Genomic DNA, 18,076 nt, shown 5'->3' with positions numbered 1-18,076 from the left:
AATATAAAAAAAATACTTAGGGTAAAAACATAAAATATTCATAAACTTAAGGGTAAAACGGTAAAAAAAAACTATAAACTTAAGGGTTTTTTTGCGAAATTGATATAATAACAACCTGAAAAACATGTTATCACCGGTAAAAAGATAAAACTAAGTATTTTTTAAAAAGATAAAACCGAGTATTTTTAAAAAAATATAAGGGTCAAAACTAAACAAGATTGTAACACCCATTTTATCTCAATGTTCCTAGATATGTAATATCTTTTACAATATACGGTAAGTCTACATCTCTTGAACTTAACTTAATGACAACAATGCTTATACTCAAACTCCAATACCAACTCTGTTTAGGTAACACTATCATAATCTAGTGTATAAATTTAATACAAAGTATTAGGTATTAATATACATTTACTTTCTCAGAAATAATATTTCTATTATTATTATTATTATTATTATTATTATTATTATTATGTAATAACATTCTATATATATCTTAACACATATAGAACTGGTTCACAGAGAGTATATAATTAATTATACATCTACACATATTCCAGTTAGTAAACATATAATTCATATATAAACTTTCAATAGATATTAAAAAGTATGTAAAAACAATATTTAATTAAATATTTTTTTCGTTTATACGATTTTTCAGCATGAATATGTATAATATAAAAAAAATACTTAGGGTAAAAACATAAAATATTCATAAACTTAAGGGTAAAACGGTAAAAAAAAACTATAAACTTAAGGGTTTTTTTGCGAAATTGATATAATAACAACCTGAAAAACATGTTATCACCGGTAAAAAGATAAAACTAAGTATTTTTTAAAAAGATAAAACCGAGTATTTTTAAAAAAATATAAGGGTCAAAACGGACCGCTATGATTTTTATTAGGGGTGTCAACGGAGGCAAACGGGACTGGGAGTGCATTTCCCGCTCCCGCCCCCAAAATTTCCCCGTTCCTTCGCCCCCGCCCCCGTCTCCGAAATGTTCAGACTTTCTACCCCCGCCCCCGATTAATTTTGGGCTGCCTTTTTTTTTGGGCTAAAAGAAGTTGTAAGTTAGGCTAAAAAAAACTATTTTTTAGGTAACAAATAACTATTTATAACAGAATTTTACATGTTAAAAATAAAAAAGTTATGGCATCTTAAAAACATTATAGTAACAACTTAAAAACATGTTTTTTGATGAATTTTAGAAGCTCAAAATCATGTTATTGTTTATTATATTTATATAATTAATATATATAAATATATGTGTAATTTATTAACGGGGTCCTCATGGGGGTTTCGGGACGGGATTGCTTACCCCGGCCCCCGCCCCCGAAATTAAAACGGGGGTTAACATTGCCCCCGCCCCCGTCCCCGCCCCCAGTTCTTTTTAAAATTTCCTCCAAACGGAGCGGGGCCCCCACGGAAACGGAGTCCCACAGGACTTTTTAACATCCCTAATTTTTATGGCATTAACCTCTTATTTTTTTTTTATACAGAATGAAATTAGTCTCCGACCAAAAACAAACTCTAGAAACGGAGTGTCCCACCCCGGTCACCACCACCTACGGCCTACCAAAGGTAAAACCCAAAAACTCAATCGCGTTCTAATCCCCGTCACAATTAACAAAATTAGGGTTAGGGTTTTACAGTTTTGACTTTGTTCTTCAACATGGCTTCCGAAGAGATTGCTTTAGTTCTGTCACACCGTCCCGACAACCACAACCCTCAGCTCCTCTTCCAAGACGAGTCCAGTTTAGCCTTTCGCTGTAACCCAACGCAGCAGCACCTACGCCACCATCCTGCCGGACATACGACTAACAACAACACTAACAAGACTACCCGTGAGCTTACCGGATTCATCGAACACCAAAATCGACACTATCAGCCGCAAGCCACAACCGAGTTCCGCCGGAGCATGTGCGACGCTGTCCCGGCCTACCACCGTGGCCTACAGGACTGGAATGCCAAAAATGGACGGGCTTCCAGTTCTCCGAGCGGTGATGGATCGGACAGTGATGATGACGAAGAAGAGGACGATGACGACATGGATGATGAGGGTGGAGATGGAGATGGAGATGGAGATGGAGATGGTCACGTGGTTGGAATTGAAAACAACATTATGGATGCTAACAAAAGTAATGTTAGCGGGCTCATCAGCGGTGAGAAAAATGGAAATGGGAAAAGGAATCATCTTTCCTCCATTGGTAAGTCTTGAAGCAATTATCGACACACTCCACTTTCTGTTTTTGTTCATTCTCCCGTGAAGATATATAACATGAAGGGGTGTTTGGATGTTCCATTAAACCTCTTGTATGATTGAGTTTTGTTAACAATGGAAGGAATTGTTATGGTGTTGCTGTCAGGAACTGATATAAATGATGTAAGAGCAAGTTCTAATGAGAATCATCAGCAAGGACAATTATGTCAGTACCAAAATGCTATTACTATTGCAGACCCAACCGGTGAATTGTACTACTCTCAGTATCTTCAAGGGATGGAAGGTTCAGGAGGAGCAGGGATCAAAGATATACTGGTTGAAAATGGGTGTGGCTTTAGTGGAAGAAAAGATGTTCCAAATTCAGGTGGATCAGGGGAGTCGCTAAGGACTATACTCTCAGATCCTTTGACGTGAGTTCATGCAAATTCTTTCAATTATTACTATGATTTATTAAAAAAAATTCATGTTTTATTATTATGTTATGGTTTACATTTTCATTGTTTATGTTCATACAGTGGAACACTCATGGATGATGCTATGATATTGCCTTGTGGGCATTCTTTTGGTAGTGGTGGCATGCAACATGTTATGAGGATGGTAAGTAATTTCAAGTCTTGTCTTTTTATTATAAAATATCATTTATAAGTCTCTCAACAAAGTATTGTGTGCTTAATTAGCTTTCTTTTTTAGACTTTAGCATAAGTATACGGTGTGTGCAATACTTGGTAAATATGTTATGATGTTGTTTATAAAAATATGTGGTGATTTTCTTTTACAGAAAGCATGCTACACGTGTTCACACCCGGTGTCAGAAGGCTCAGTCGCTTCAAACCTAAGTAAGAATTTTTTTTTTTTGTGTTATTTTGTAGAGTTGAAATGCTTTCTTATTATGCAGTTTGAAAAATTTAGCAATTATAGTTATAATGGTTTGCAAAGTGTTTCAGTTAATTTGAGTTTAATAATTCATAATTGTGTAGGTCTGCGATCTGCTGTACATGCGTATCGTAGGGAAGAAGAGTTGCAAAGTCAGCGTGCATCCAAAAGAAGAAATAGATTCGACCAGGTGTGTTTTTTGTTTTCTTAATTGTAAATAATATCTGAAGATAATAATCGAATTCTTTTCATTTTTATTCAGGAGAATAGTAGTAGTTATGGTGATTTAACAGTAGTGGACCACTCGCACTCGAATTCGAGATGCAGAGGTGTTCAATTCCCTTTTACTGTGGCTGATCGTGTTATTATCAAGGTAAGTTTATCATCTAAGCCAGCCCTCTCTGTTTTTTTTACACTCTTCAAGTTCTTCTGTATGTATAAACTATATAGTGTTGTCTGAATATAAAAATGTGTTAAAAATAATTTGTTGGAATCCAATCGAATGCAGGGTAACAAAAGGACGCCTCCACGTTTTGTTGGTCGTCAAGCTGTTGTAACCACCCAATGCTTAAACGGATGGTCAGCCTCTTTTTATCATTTTATGGATTTAGTCACTTAACTTTTTTCTGTAGTGATTAAAGTACATTATAATAGCTATAAATATATAAAATAATGATTGCATTTTTTATTTTTTACAGGTATGTGGTGAAGACATTGGATAATGCAGAGAGTGTTAAATTGCAATACCGGTCTCTAGCCAAACTTCAAGATACTAGTCACCCCTCAAATCTAGCTTCAACTAAAATTACAACACCACCCAATTGGCTCTAATGTAATGACCCCAATTAGGTTGGTACAGGGGAGGGGTATATTAGTAATTTCAAAATCTGGTCTGTGTAAATATCTTTGTCGTGTAGATTTGTTATTAGAGGCGGTGGAATTGTGTATGTCATGGGACATGGGGTTGGGAGAATAGTAGAAAATCTTGACTCCAAAAGTGACGCTGTGATAGATAATTGTTGGTTTTAAGGCATTTTACTAGAGGTGGAAAAATAGTCGATCATCAAAAGACCTGTGAAGATGGCATTCAAATTAAAATAAGTTGATATGTTATTTGAGCTCTAAAGATGGTAATTAAATTATGATCACAAGTATTTCTTTTATAAAATCTATTCGTAACTTCAATAATATGTAAATAAAGCGTTTTATGTTTATAGGAATACTCAATTAAAGTCCCAATATTTTGTCTTAATTTGCGAATAACTCACAAACTAAAATTTATTTATGAAAAAACATGAGTTACTGGTAAAAGTGACGATTTGTTTACTTTTTTCCGGTTTATTGATTTCATTGTTGCCTTAATTCCACAAAAGTCTTATTATTTTATCGAATAACTTACAAACAAAAATTAACTGATGATTTGATCATTTTCTCCTTATAACGTATATTTTATCGGTTTCATTGCTGAACTAGACGTTTAGTTATTAAATGAGCTGATGAGATGGATGTGTGTACAATGTTATATTTATCGTAAAACTTGATATCCTTTTGCATTGTATATTTTTTGGAATATGACATGTATCCAACGAAAACTATAATAATTACATAAACAAGTAACAACTGTGTTATTTTTCAAGTTTATTAGAAATTTTAAATTATATATCTAATCTTATGTAACCCAACATATCCAATTCATTTCCTGTCCTTTTTTTCCCTGCAAAACATACATTTTTCTGATTTGCTGACATGGACGCCTAGTATTAAATAAGTTCATGAGATGAATATCAAATTTTACAGTAAACGTAACATTATATAACTCATCATATGAAGCTTATCAGCTTATTAATGACTAGGCGTCTAGGTTATCAATGAAACCAGTAAAATGTGTATTATGGAGAAAATTGTCAAATCATCACTTAATTTTAGTTTGAGATTTATTCTTAAATTATGGTAAAATAATGAGACTTTAATAAAACCAGGTTAACAATAAACCGATAAACTGGGAAAAAAGAGTCATATCATCATTTTTACCGATAATTTATATTTTTTCATAAACAAATTTTAGTTTGAGAATTATTCGTAAATTAAGGTAAAATATTGACTTTAATGAAAATTCCCCTTCTTTATAAACAAAAAATATCTAAAACTAAAATATATTTTTTCTACCGAGATCATATTAATAAAAATTAATCTATATTCAAACGTTAAATTCGAGAAAGTCAATGATTTATGAAAAATCTGGTTATATTAAGCTATAAAAATATGTAATCTATATCTATAATAAAATAAGCATAATTCCTTTTATTGATTTGAAACTTTTCAAATGTTTTTTTAATAATGATTCTCTTGGTTAATTAATGTTAATTAATATTAGATAAATAAAAAATATATTCTATTAAACTTTAATCTTCTCTAACTTTTTGATGATAAAAAAAGTATTATAAAATTAATTAACATTAATATTAATTAATATAAACTATTTCTATATGTCTTATGTCTGTAATTTTTTTCTCAAGATAAATATTTATTATGAATTATTCCAATTTGATTTATTCATAAAAAATAACTCTTTTTTATTTAATTGATATACTATTTTTTAAATTTTCAACCCAATATATTTAATTTGTTATATTAAAAATGATATTAAATTTCAAAAATAGTTGAAAAAAAGTTAAATTAAATTACATAGAACTAAAAACAATACAAATTTAAAGATTATATAATCTTGAAAACAATGGTTTGTATTCAAAAAATCATCCCGATGAGAATTGAAAATGATTAAAGTAGTAACTTTAATATCATTTAACTATAAAGAATAGTTAGAAATAATATTAAATCGAAAATTATACATGATATTATTCATTTGCAACCTACGAATTAATACTATTAAAATAATGTGCTTTGAGATAAATACTTATCCCAAACACTATTAATTTGTATTTAATTTTGTTAATTGCATTATGTTATTAAAATTGCTTTAAAATTTTCAACTTTATAATGTCTTGTTAATAATATATTTGAAGATAATGTCAAAAATTTATACCAACGTTTTTATTTTTGTATAAGAATAATTATTGGACATAGTTAATGATAATAAATCAGTTATTTTCTTTTTGTTAATATAGCATTTTAACTATAAAGGTTTTTTTTCTTATGCGACATACAAATATTCGCTTAGTTGTATATATTATCCAGTATTTTAAAGAAAAAGAGGGTGTTTGAGTGTTAATCTAAAAATAAGTTAAAAAAAGAGTTTGAATATTTAATAAAGACTTTTAAAACAACTTTTTGTTTACCCTTTCAAAATGTGTTTTTAAAAATTAACAATTTGTGATTTTTTGAAATGACTTATAACTTATTAGGATAAAAACAAACAAAAGATAATTTTAAGCGAAATACTTATCGACTTATTGACATTTGCCATTAAAAAACTAATCCAAACATTTTTTTTTTAAATTTCGTTTTTCCACCTTCATAAATCAATAAGTCTTTTTAACAAAAATCTTTTTTAACTTTGACATAAAATATCATGCACCCTCAAAATGTAAGTGTCAACGGAGTCTGAAAAATCAAAGGAGTTATGGACTTATGACCCATGGGCCTTGATGTATATAAAAAATAAAGTTAGTTGGTATTGTAATTTGGCTGAAGTGTATAACTTATAATAATCGTAAAGAACTTATTACAAATAGTCACTTAAGTATTTACGCACTTTTATGTAATATTGTAACTTCCCTTGAGCATATTCATACTTGATTATTAGTTTTTCAAGAAAAGTCAACAGTTTTTTAATAATTTAAAGAATTTGAATACCGACAAACAAATACCACGTACACCTACTAAAAGATTCTACTATACAGTATTACAGTTGATAGTATTTCAGACTTGATTTTAGTAGGTATTTTTTGAGTCTATAGGTTGGCGCTAAAACATTAATTCTGCTTGGATTGTGTTTGTGTGGTATGTAGTATGTACATTTTACATGGATTCGAAGCTAATTAAGTTTAAGATGTCAATATAGAATTTAAAACTATAATAACAAAAATATATGACTAATCTTGATGAGTATATTTGCAAGAATAACTAAAAGCAATTATAAATTCATCATATATATAACACATGACAACAACCATATGAAAAATTCTACGACCATATCACTAAAGTGAGTTATGTCAGCTTGATATGTTTTTTTTTTTTTTTTTAAATGTCACATAATTTTGTAATAGAATATTAGTTAGGTGGTAAGTCGAAGCAATTGTACATATTGGATCTGGATCCGATTTAAAACCGGATACAAGAGACACCGGTTTTTGATGAAACTGGATCAAATTGATTGTGATTCGATAAGATATAATCAAGTTACGTTTTGTAATAGAATATTAGTTTGGTTTATTTATGCACCTCTAGTAATACCGTTAACAACAATTATTAAATTATTGAAATCTTCAAAATTTAAAATATGGCTTTTGCCAATCTAAAATATTTTTATTCTCTCACGGAATAAGAATTTAGAAAATCAATATCATTGTTTACTATTCAACAAACAAATTATGTTTATTACAGTATACCCCCACTCTATTTCTAAATTCTATTATTTACACCTAAAACTGTCCATCAAATACCATATGATCTTCATTCTACCAGCCAACAACTATTCAACTGCGAGGATGCACTTTCCCAGAAGTTCTTCACCTTCATCAAACAAAAATGGCTGCAAATCAACCCTATCTCTCCACCATTAAAGCTGCTTGTTTTCAATAAATAACACGCGGACTTACAGTCATCTCTTCCTTTGATTTTACCTTGAATCAGTACTCCAAAAGCCCTAGTCCCGTCTTTTTCATTGAATTCACGCTCTGATATATGATCTCTGTTCTCCGATAGCTCTTCCACTAGTATGATTCCGTCTGGAGAAGACGATTTCTCTGTAATCACATCCAGCCAGCTTTCAGCTTTCACCGCCTTCTTCGTTTTCACCTCGCCGTTGGCGTAGATTTGAAGCAGCAACGGCGCTTGTGTTATGTTCTTCACAATTTCCGTAACGGAACCTTCAATCCACTCCTCCAATTTGTCCGGAAAACTAGAGATCTCGGTAGCACGATTATCAAACTCGTTATCATCGTTTACGAATCTGTTAGCCAGCATTAGGTCTGCGTCGATGGAAAAGGAAACCTGATTAGAAACACGACGATCGGAAACAACCGCCGCCACAGCCCAGATACTCTGCAAACTATTTTTAACGGCGACTTTGGGGATTGAGGGAGAATGTAGGCGTTTGAATCCGGAAATCGGATCCCGTCGATCGTTAAGGAAAGCAGCAGTGGATTTGCTAAGTCCGTAACGAATACCCAAACATGCCATCGCTTACGGTGGTCGCCGGCGGTGGATCTCTTCCTTGTAGGAGATGTGTTGTTTGTATAGAAGTTATTGGATATGGGGAGCTTAATTAGGGTGGAATTTATAGTAACTGGGTCGTGATCAGATGACTTGGAAAGACATGAAAATTAAGAAGCGAATATAAGGAGTCTTCTTCCTAAACGGACGGCCGGATTTCATGCAATATTTATCATCAAATTTTTGGGAAGTTGAAGTTGCAAAAAGTACACGATAATATTTATTTGCATGTAATTATCATGCACTCCAAATCTAAATATAGCGACAAAATCACAAAAAATTTATGGATAAAAAATTAAATGGACAACAAATATTAGTCCATCCAATTCATATACAATTGTAAGATAAAGGTCTATTTGTTAAACCTCACACGTCGTTCATAACTTTTGAATTTTTACAAAAGTCCCCTTTCTTTTGTGTAATTCTACATTTAAAGTATCAAAATTAAAATTGCAAGGAAAGCTATATATTGAATTAACTTGAATTTGGTATAAATATTGTCGTATAAAAAATTAACGATCTTCTTAAATATTATTATAACTGTATAACATGTTTTAAACATATTCTTTTTAACAAGACCATATGTCCAATGACAATCTTATTTTAATGGGAAAATAATTAGTTAGATACTATAGGATAATTTTACATAAATACATGGAATTCCATGGGTTTTGACACATTTTAATAATAGTCCAGATAAATAAACATATAATATATTTAATGATATATCTTCTATTGAAATTTATACTGATGTTGTATTTTACCCGTCTATGTCATATATTAAGAATGATGTGTAGTATTAAGAAAACAGTTTCAACATAAAAGAAATTTATACTGATTTTGTTTGTTACAACATTTACCCGTCTATGTCATATATTAAGAATGATGTGTAGTATTAAGAAAACAATTTCAACAATTGAAATTAATTAATTAAGTAATTAACATTGATTTTACCCGTCTGTATCATATATAAGAATATATTAAGGGAGAATTTCATATATGTCCCTCTTAAACTTCAAAATATCATATTTGTCCAGCTTAATTTCTCAATATCATATTTACCCTTCATAAACCTTCAAAATATCATATTTGCCCAAATCGTTTTTTATAATGTTTTTAATATTTTATAATCATTTTTTTATACCTTAGAATTATTATAAAAATTAAAAAATTTAACCATATTATCCTTAATGGATTGTGAACTTCTAAATTGTTGGAATGTCGCCCTCTTGACAAACAAAAAGATTCATCTCCAACCCTCTCTATGGAATGTATATTTTGATTGTTTAGTTTTTGTTGTTGTTGATTATTATCATGTTGTAGATGGAGGATATTTTAGATATTACCATTGATATTTTAATGTTTAAAAAGTACATATACAATATTTTGATATTTAAGAAGGGCATATATGATATTTTGATGTTTAAAAATGACATATATGATATTTTGAAATTTTATGAAGGGTAAATATGATATTTAGAAATTAAGTTGGGTAAATATGATTTTTTGATGTTTTAAAAGGGCATATATGAAATTCTTCCTATTAAGAATGATGTGTAGTATTAGCATGATACTAATAGATTGTATTCATATATGAAAACTAGTTGAGAACCATCGTTATATGTTGACTAATATTTTATTAATTACGTTTGATATTTGATAAATAACATCGTTGACATTCTAACTCGATAGGCAAACTGTTACAATTTATTTATTTTATCATGTGGATTAAATTTGACAAGAATTTATTGTTGACATTCTAACTCGATAGTCAAGCTCTTTCAATTTATTTATTTGTCATCCCAATTAAATTGGACAAGAACTTTGAATTTTAATTTCACTAATATCTTACTATCTCTTAATTTTAGTTGAGTTACATTATCCTTCTTAAAATTAAATCACAAAAGCCACTCGATATGGAGCAGGTAAGAATGTAAGATGGATAGTGATAGGCCCACTGGCCCAGTGTGATATGTAACAAAGGATTTTGGCCTTTCTAGCCCAAGCCCGTAAGCGGTAAGCCCATTAGCCCGGTTTATTGCACCAAGCCCGTAAGCGGTAAGCCCATTAGCCCAAGTCAACTAAACCAAACAAATGAGAAGCCGACCCGAATTATCTAATTACAAACGAGATCCAGACAACCCCCATCATCTTCTGCCTCAGACAAGCAAACAACTGAAAACACACAAACAAACAGGATTTTGTAGAGAGAAGGTGAAGACTCTACGCGACTGGTTGAAATGCAAGATCCGTCGAATCTAAATTCTAAGCCGCAAAATGCGGCGGCGTTTCCGTTTAGGCCGTCTCATCATCGACGAGCACACTCCGAGGTGAACTTCAGGCTACCGGACGATCTAGATCTGGCGTCAGACCCATACGATGCACCGTCTGAAAGCTTCGAAGAGCTAGGATCTGAGGAAGATCTGTTTTGTACTTACATGGACATTGAGAAGCTCGGATCCAATTTGAACGATGGCGGTGCTCTGGATAACGGTCGGATCAACAATGCTGGTGGCGGTGGTGGGCCTTCAGAGGATCATAATGGTGGCGGTGATGATGGCGAAAGGACCGGTACTAGACCTCGACATCGTCATAGTAATTCAGTGGATAGTTCGAGTTTTTTGAGTGAAAGCATAGAAGCTAAGAAGGCAATGGCTCCTGATAAACTTGCTGAATTGTGGACTGTTGATCCCAAGCGAGCTAAGAGGTATGCTAAACTTATTGCTATCAGTACTTTGATTTACTGCTTTAAGATATGGAGCGGTCAACGGTGAGATAAAACGTAGGAAGCTAATTCCATGCGGATCTTTGCAAATCTAATGCTTTAGTTAATTCCAATTGAACAACTGATGCGATCGTATATTATAGAAATATGAATGCACGACATAACTGTTAGATATTTTGATTTGGATTTCAATCCATCAGGATAGATTAAAATTGGATTTGGCTGCCAATAGCTTATCATCCATATGAACAAGTCATTAGAAATCATTGTTAAATAAGTAACATATTAGTAATAATAAAAAAGGCTTGTAATATATTTTACCAAATGTAAGCAGAAACTTGTGGTGATTGTCAAAGTTTGATTCCCAAGTTTGCACGTTTGTAAAATTTTTCAAGTCTGATGATCGGTTGAACAATGGCATGAAGGTAAAAAAAGGTGTATTACAAATATGAATAATTCAAATAGACTAATTTTCAACAACCTCCAAGTTCACCAGTTGTGAAAACAAAAAATGTTAAGAGAGAGTGAGAGACGATTTTGGTGTTGCATTAGCAGCACTCCCTAGAGAAATTTTATATTAAGATAAAGATCCTCATCATGATTTGCTAGTTGTTACATCCTTTAGAAGATTCAGATCATCTAATGGTTTGTAGCATACAAATACAAACACAATTACAGGATTTTGGCAAATCGACAATCTGCTGCTCGTTCGAAAGAGAGGAAGGCACGATATATGTCTGAACTTGAGAGAAAAGTTCAAACCCTGCAAACAGAAGCAACCACACTTTCAGCACAATTGACTCTGTTTCAGGTGATTTTTTTATATAAACACACACAGACACTGACCATGAATATTATCAAATTATATGCCTATTCACTAGCAGATAGATGCTACGTATATAACCTGATTCTGTAAACATGCTTATTTTGGTATTCTTGGTTTTATGGCTTATAATTTGTAAACTTTTGATTTTACAGAGGGATACAACTGGCCTGTCTTCTGAAAACACAGAGCTTAAAATGCGATTACAAGCTATGGAACAACAAGCTCATTTACGCGATGGTAAGTTTCCTAAAGCCTAAAACATTAATACTGGATTTGTTTATTATAACATCCTACTTTTCAAAGTACAATGTTATTTCTTGCATTCATGATGTGACTGTTTTTATAAAACATAAACACAGCTCTGAACGAGGCACTGAAGCAAGAAGTAGAAAGACTGAGAATGGCAACAGGAGAAATAGCAAGCTGTTCAGATGGTTACAATCTAGGAATGCATCAAAATCAACACCATTCTCCCTACAACCACCAATCAAACTTCTTTACAAACCATCAACAACATCCAGAATACCACCACCAATCTCATCCTCTACTTGCTGCCACCCACCTACAGCAGCAGGATCCACTAGGCCGCTTCCAGGGACTGGATATCAGCAGCAGAGGCATAGGCATAGGCATAGGCAGAGGCAGAGTAGCCAATCCTCATCTTGTCAAATCTGAAGGCCCTTCAATCTCTGTCAGCGAAAGCGAAAGCAGCAGTACATTTTGATTCTCAAATTGTTTTTTTTTTTTTTTTTTTTTTCTCTTTTCACATATTCATGTGTTTCTCCAATTTATTTAATTGTTCTGTTCATAGACTAACACCTTGTTAGTAACATTGTTACTACCCCAACCAACTTTTTCATTTTGTTAAAAAAAAATTATTTATTTTTACATTCCATTATTCGCTTATTTAGTTTCATAAATCTTCTACTCCCATTAATCTATTTATTTATTTTTACAATCGCACTATTGTATTTCTCTCACTTGTCCATAAACGGCTCTGCTGCTTCACTATGCTCTACATCATAGTGTTTGTCATGTCATGTCTGATATAATGGATAAGTATATATGTTATGAGATGCCTAAAATGGGTATGTAAGTATGTAACACTCAGAGGACATGGTCCATGATTCTATGGGGAAGAAGATGAACTAAAAGAGACATATTAATTAAATGCACATGGCACAGTAACATACATAACATGCATATCCAACATTGATGTGAAGAAGGTAAGACCTTCATGAAAGGTCATGTGGGGACTTTTGGTTTGTGGCTGCTATACAAGACCAAGACCATGTTAATAACTACCTATTGCTTCTTTTTCAACACACAACATGTCGAAATTTGGACCAACTTTAATGCAAATATCCAATTCAATTTTATTTTGTAATAAGCTATATAAATGAATTCAGCATTTGACTTTCTCGATCGCATTTTTTCTTACAAACTAATTATTATCATTCTTCAACATATTTATTCAGGTTGGACAAACCGAAAACTTTTTTTTTGTTGTTGTATTCGAAACTTAGGTATTATAGTTTGCGAAGTCGGTTTACATAAGTGAAAGAGTATTGGTGTTATAAACTATAAACTAATAAAAATCATGTATTTTTGTTTGAACTTTGAAGCAATTAAGTGAAGATATTTGTCAAGGCTGTCAAGATCGAGATCTTATATAATATATAAGATCGTTTTATGTATTTCAAAATCATGATCGTAAGATTGGATCGGAATCAGAGATCCTACCAAAATGAACTCATATTCAAATTTGCTCGTAAGATCTTGATGTGCAATATCTGTTATTACTTGATGTAGATTAAGACGTCGATATAGAGTCAACTTTAATTTTTTAAACATAAACCATAATTTTTGTTGCTGCAAACTGTAAAAATTAGGAATAAAACATCTCAATAACAAAAAGAAACAAGATCATTATGATCTACAATTAAAGGTTTAAGATCACAAAGGAATATCATGAGTGTAACCTACCTAAATCATGATGAATTGATAAAGTGATGATGCTCTATAAGGCTTCTTGCGATGCTTGATTTCAAGTTCAATAGACAAATATTTCAGGTTCGACTATATAATAAAACTAGAGAGGTATTGTGATCGGATCGTGTTAATATCTTAAAGTCCTACTCGGGATCTTAAGATCCCACTATAGGTCTTGCTTCATATATATCCTACTGAAATCGGAATCGTTTTTGGTTTGTAAGATCTTAAAATCTAAGATCTTAAGATCAAAATCATGATCTTAACAACTGTGATTTTTGTTTGACATAAAAAATTATGTTTTGTTTTTCGTACCAAAGCAAAGTTAAGAAAGGATAAATAAATATTTGAATTGGTATACATGTTGGTCATGAAAAAAAAAGGCTTCAATCTATATGGTTTTAGAATGTTAAAACAGTTATAAATTGGTCAATTGGTTTCCACTTATAATAAACATTTTCAAATAAGTTAGAGTAAAACAACTAACTAAAATTATAAATAAAAGTAACTTTTTAAGTAATAAATAGCTTTTATTGTATTTCATTTTAAAACTTAATAATATTTAATATTTATTAACATTATCAAACCGAAATAAATTAATTTAACAAACAAGTTAAATATAGAAATTCCAAACCATATGTGTCTTAAATCTTAATATGAGCTCGATCACTAGTTTGGTGATATTTTTATTATTATTAAAAATGATCAAAGCCGTTTCGAAAAATATTAACTTATTTTTAGTATATGGCATGTTTTACCATAGTAAACACTGTTTCTTCTATGCGGTTTGGGATGTACGGTAAAAGCTTATGTGGTATGTTTTCAAAAAGCTAAAAAAATGTTTAGTTTGTTTAAAAGCGTTTTTCAAAAACTTTTTGGGTATGCAAAATAAGAGAATTTCAAAAAACTATAAAATTCTAGCTTTTTGATGGCTTTTTAGTTTTTCCTATCACTTTTTATCTTTAAAAAGCTAAGTCAAACACTTTTTATAAACTAATTTATTGACTTTTTAATTTTCTCACCACAAAAACTAACCCAAACACTTTTTAAAAATTTATTTTTCAAAAAGTCATAAACCAATAAGCATTTTAACTAAAAACACTTTTGAAAAAACACTCCCAAACATACCCTTAATGTATTTGGCATAATTTGTTATTCGGCAACAAGAAAAGACGTTTTTTTTATAAAAGTTAATGTAACATATACAAACAAAATAACTTGATACCACACATGTATTATCATCAACTAACACTATATATTATCATGATATGTATACCAACTTTTTAAGGTCCATTTTAATTGTTTTGGTACACCACAGGGAGAAAAAGAAAAAAAAAAGAGAAAGATAATGGAAAACTGAGAAAACAGAGGGTGGTGTTCTCCCTTCCATCAAATGGGTGCAATATTCCAAAAGTAGACAAGAGCTTGTGAGTAGGGCTTTCAATTTTCATTGGACCCCAATACAACATGCACAATTTGAAGACACTTTATTATTATTATTATGATTATAATCTTAGTGGCTGCAGTTTATTATTTGATGGACCCTTACCACAAATAAAATGTTTACTTTCTTGTCATTAGAAATCTTTAAAGATTCTAAAAGCTTTTATTATCCGTTCATAAATGTACCTATAATAACTTATAAGATTAAGATATAAGGTTCAAATTTATACATTAAACAAAGTAATACATGGGATTTTTGTTAATAAGCACACACAAGAGATTAAGATTGTGCTAGGCGCGCCACAAATAGCTAATAAACTATTTTATTTTTCGATTTTTTTTAAATTGTCGTGCTTTGTAAATAAAAAATATAGCTTAAAAAGTTAGTTTAAAAAAAAAACTACTTAGACTAGTTTTTAATAATTCGAAAAATTTCAAATATGTTCTTAATTAGTTATAAAAATCATATTTTTCTAAAAACTACTTAGACTAGTTTTTAATAAGACGAGTCTCCTCTTTGGTCCCCCCCCCCCCCCCCCTCATTCCTCTTCCACTTCCATTTTTCGTTCGTGTCTCCGCATTGGTAGAGTTTATCGATTTTCCAGAGAGAACGAGTTCAAACCCGGCGACAACGAGTTCAACGACGTCATCTTCCGGCGACAACGACTTGAACCAGCAAAATCCGGCACCGACGGAGCGCAATTTTTCCCAATATTTTCGCGGATGGATACGACTCCCGGGTATTTTTCACATTTCCCTCTTTGGATTGATGTCGTATTGTATATATATAAGATTCAAATGTTACGAGAATGCAATTGATAACCTTCAATATGTACATATTTAGATTTAGGATTAAACTGGTTTTGAAGTAGCGAAGATCCATTCCGCGGAGGGGAGGGTCACTCCGCAGAGGGACCTCCGCGGATTGACGTATTCTCTCCACAAAATAAATCAAAAAGGGCAAAATGTCTCTCCACGGAGGTATAGGTCACTCCGCAGAGGGGTCTCCGCGGAATGACCTCTAACCTCCGTGGAATGACCTTAAATGTCTTTTCCCCTTTTTCTGCCCTTTTATATAAATTATTTATTAAATAAAAAGTACGTTGCTATTTATTTCATAAACCGAATTAGAAAATTAATTTTGAAACATTGTTTTTTTTTCAGTTACTAACGTTTTATATTAAATTAAATGTATATGTTTTGTAGCACGATGATCTCGATCAACAAACATATTTAACTTTAAAAGGCGTGGTCGGTACGATCGTTAAAGACTATTTTCCGCGCTTAACACAATCGCAACGAGTATTATTTGAAGCTTCACCGTTTGGAAGATTCTTAGAAATGCATATCCTTAATGGTGACCACTTACTTGTGCATTTGATGATGTTGCATGAAGTAAGGTCTCAACAAATGTTTGAAATGGGGATGTTTCTTTTTGAGATACAGAGGATGTAGTTGGATTTTGGTGAAACTGAATATATTTTGATTAGTGGTTTAAGAGTTGGTCCTTATGTGGATTTACTCCATGACGAAAGAGGCCGGTCAAATTCAAATCTTCGTGCTTGATTGTTCCCAGACATTACAGATGCACGTTTGCGGCTCAAAGATTTAGAAGACTACATTATGTCTCCGAATTATTTGGCACTTCGGGATGAAGATGTTGTAATGCTTATCCAACTTGTTTTTATGTTGAAAGGTCTCCACGGACGGGACGTTAAAACGGGCATTCCCGCGGCAGTATACAAGCTTGCTGATAATATAGATGATTGGAACAGGTATTACATTTAAAAATTGTGTATAAATACAATAATAATTATAATAAATACATTGAAAATTGCAGGTTTTCATGGGGTACATATTTTTGGACCTATATTTCAGGGTTGATGCATGAAATGTTTGAGAAAATAGAAAAATTTAGAATATTCAAGCAGACCAATCCCGAATCCAAGAAAGTACACAAGTATACCATTGTCGGTTTTATACTTCAGTTTAAGGTTAGTTTCTAATGCATTTAAATAGTTATCATACTTTCGTTTTTTATACGATAATAGCATTGTACTTCCGTTTGTACTATATAATACCGTTGTACTTTCATTTTTATACTATAATAGCATCATACTTACCTTTTTTTCCATAGATTTGGATTTTGGAGACGTTCCCAGAGGCAACCCAATATTATATATGCATGCCGACAAAATTGCCACGAATGAGGTCGTGGAGAAGAAAAGCACAGTTATCTTGGGTTCAATGTCGTCGAATAATCAACGTGTATGTGGTATGCTTTTTATATTATAATTATATAAAATTGCAAATTCCAATGTTTTTTCATGTTAAACTAACAATCTGATTTTTGCAGCCTAACAACCATCTTATTGTTGTCGTGGCAAACGAGACGGAGCTCATGTTGCCGTTTTATATTCGCTTTGTCAATTGGAGTCTTAACCATGAAGAGTCTCCCTCACGAAAACATAGTCCACCTATTATTGCCTCGCCTCCTCGAAGAAAGAAATACAAGTTGGAAACATCTTCGACTGAAACTGCCACAAATGATACTACCTCGCAACAGCCTGAAGTAGAAAGAACTTATATGTCAAGCGACAC

At 31.8% G+C, this 18,076-nt stretch overlaps 3 protein-coding genes across 3 annotated transcripts; 2 read left to right on the top strand and 1 right to left on the bottom strand.

Moving 5' to 3' along the window:
* Window positions 1-1,520: 1,520 nt before the first annotated feature.
* Window positions 1,521-4,164, top strand: LOC145161462 (U-box domain-containing protein 62-like). The gene is made up of 8 exons (XM_079080975.1): window positions 1,521-2,208; window positions 2,368-2,632; window positions 2,738-2,819; window positions 3,001-3,058; window positions 3,200-3,285; window positions 3,358-3,468; window positions 3,604-3,674; window positions 3,794-4,164. The coding sequence occupies exons 1-8, from the start codon at window positions 1,674-1,676 to the stop codon at window positions 3,924-3,926; spliced, it is 1,341 nt and encodes a 446-aa protein (XP_078937101.1). The 5' UTR covers window positions 1,521-1,673; the 3' UTR covers window positions 3,927-4,164.
* Window positions 4,165-7,669: 3,505 nt separating this feature from the next.
* On the bottom strand, window positions 7,670-8,632 carry LOC145157117 (uncharacterized). The gene is made up of 2 exons (XM_079076242.1): window positions 7,874-8,632; window positions 7,670-7,787 (listed from the first exon to the last, which is right to left on the bottom strand). Exons 1-2 carry the CDS (start codon window positions 8,454-8,456, stop codon window positions 7,747-7,749), a joined length of 624 nt encoding a protein of 207 aa, XP_078932368.1. The 5' UTR covers window positions 8,457-8,632; the 3' UTR covers window positions 7,670-7,746.
* Window positions 8,633-10,631: 1,999 nt separating this feature from the next.
* Window positions 10,632-12,928, top strand: LOC145161461 (transcription factor RF2b-like). Its single transcript, XM_079080974.1, has 4 exons — window positions 10,632-11,196; window positions 11,893-12,025; window positions 12,193-12,277; window positions 12,400-12,928. The coding sequence occupies exons 1-4, from the start codon at window positions 10,730-10,732 to the stop codon at window positions 12,762-12,764; spliced, it is 1,050 nt and encodes a 349-aa protein (XP_078937100.1). The 5' UTR covers window positions 10,632-10,729; the 3' UTR covers window positions 12,765-12,928.
* The last annotated feature ends 5,148 nt before the right edge of the window (window positions 12,929-18,076 follow it).

The sequence above is a fragment of the Lactuca virosa genome, chromosome 2, assembly GCF_052849685.1.
Source record: "Lactuca virosa cultivar CGN04683 chromosome 2, Lactuca_virosa_CGN04683_v6, whole genome shotgun sequence".
Taxonomy (NCBI): domain Eukaryota; kingdom Viridiplantae; phylum Streptophyta; class Magnoliopsida; order Asterales; family Asteraceae; genus Lactuca; species Lactuca virosa.
Note: the sequence above shows the minus strand (reverse complement) of the source record. Positions and strands in the feature narration are given on the sequence as shown.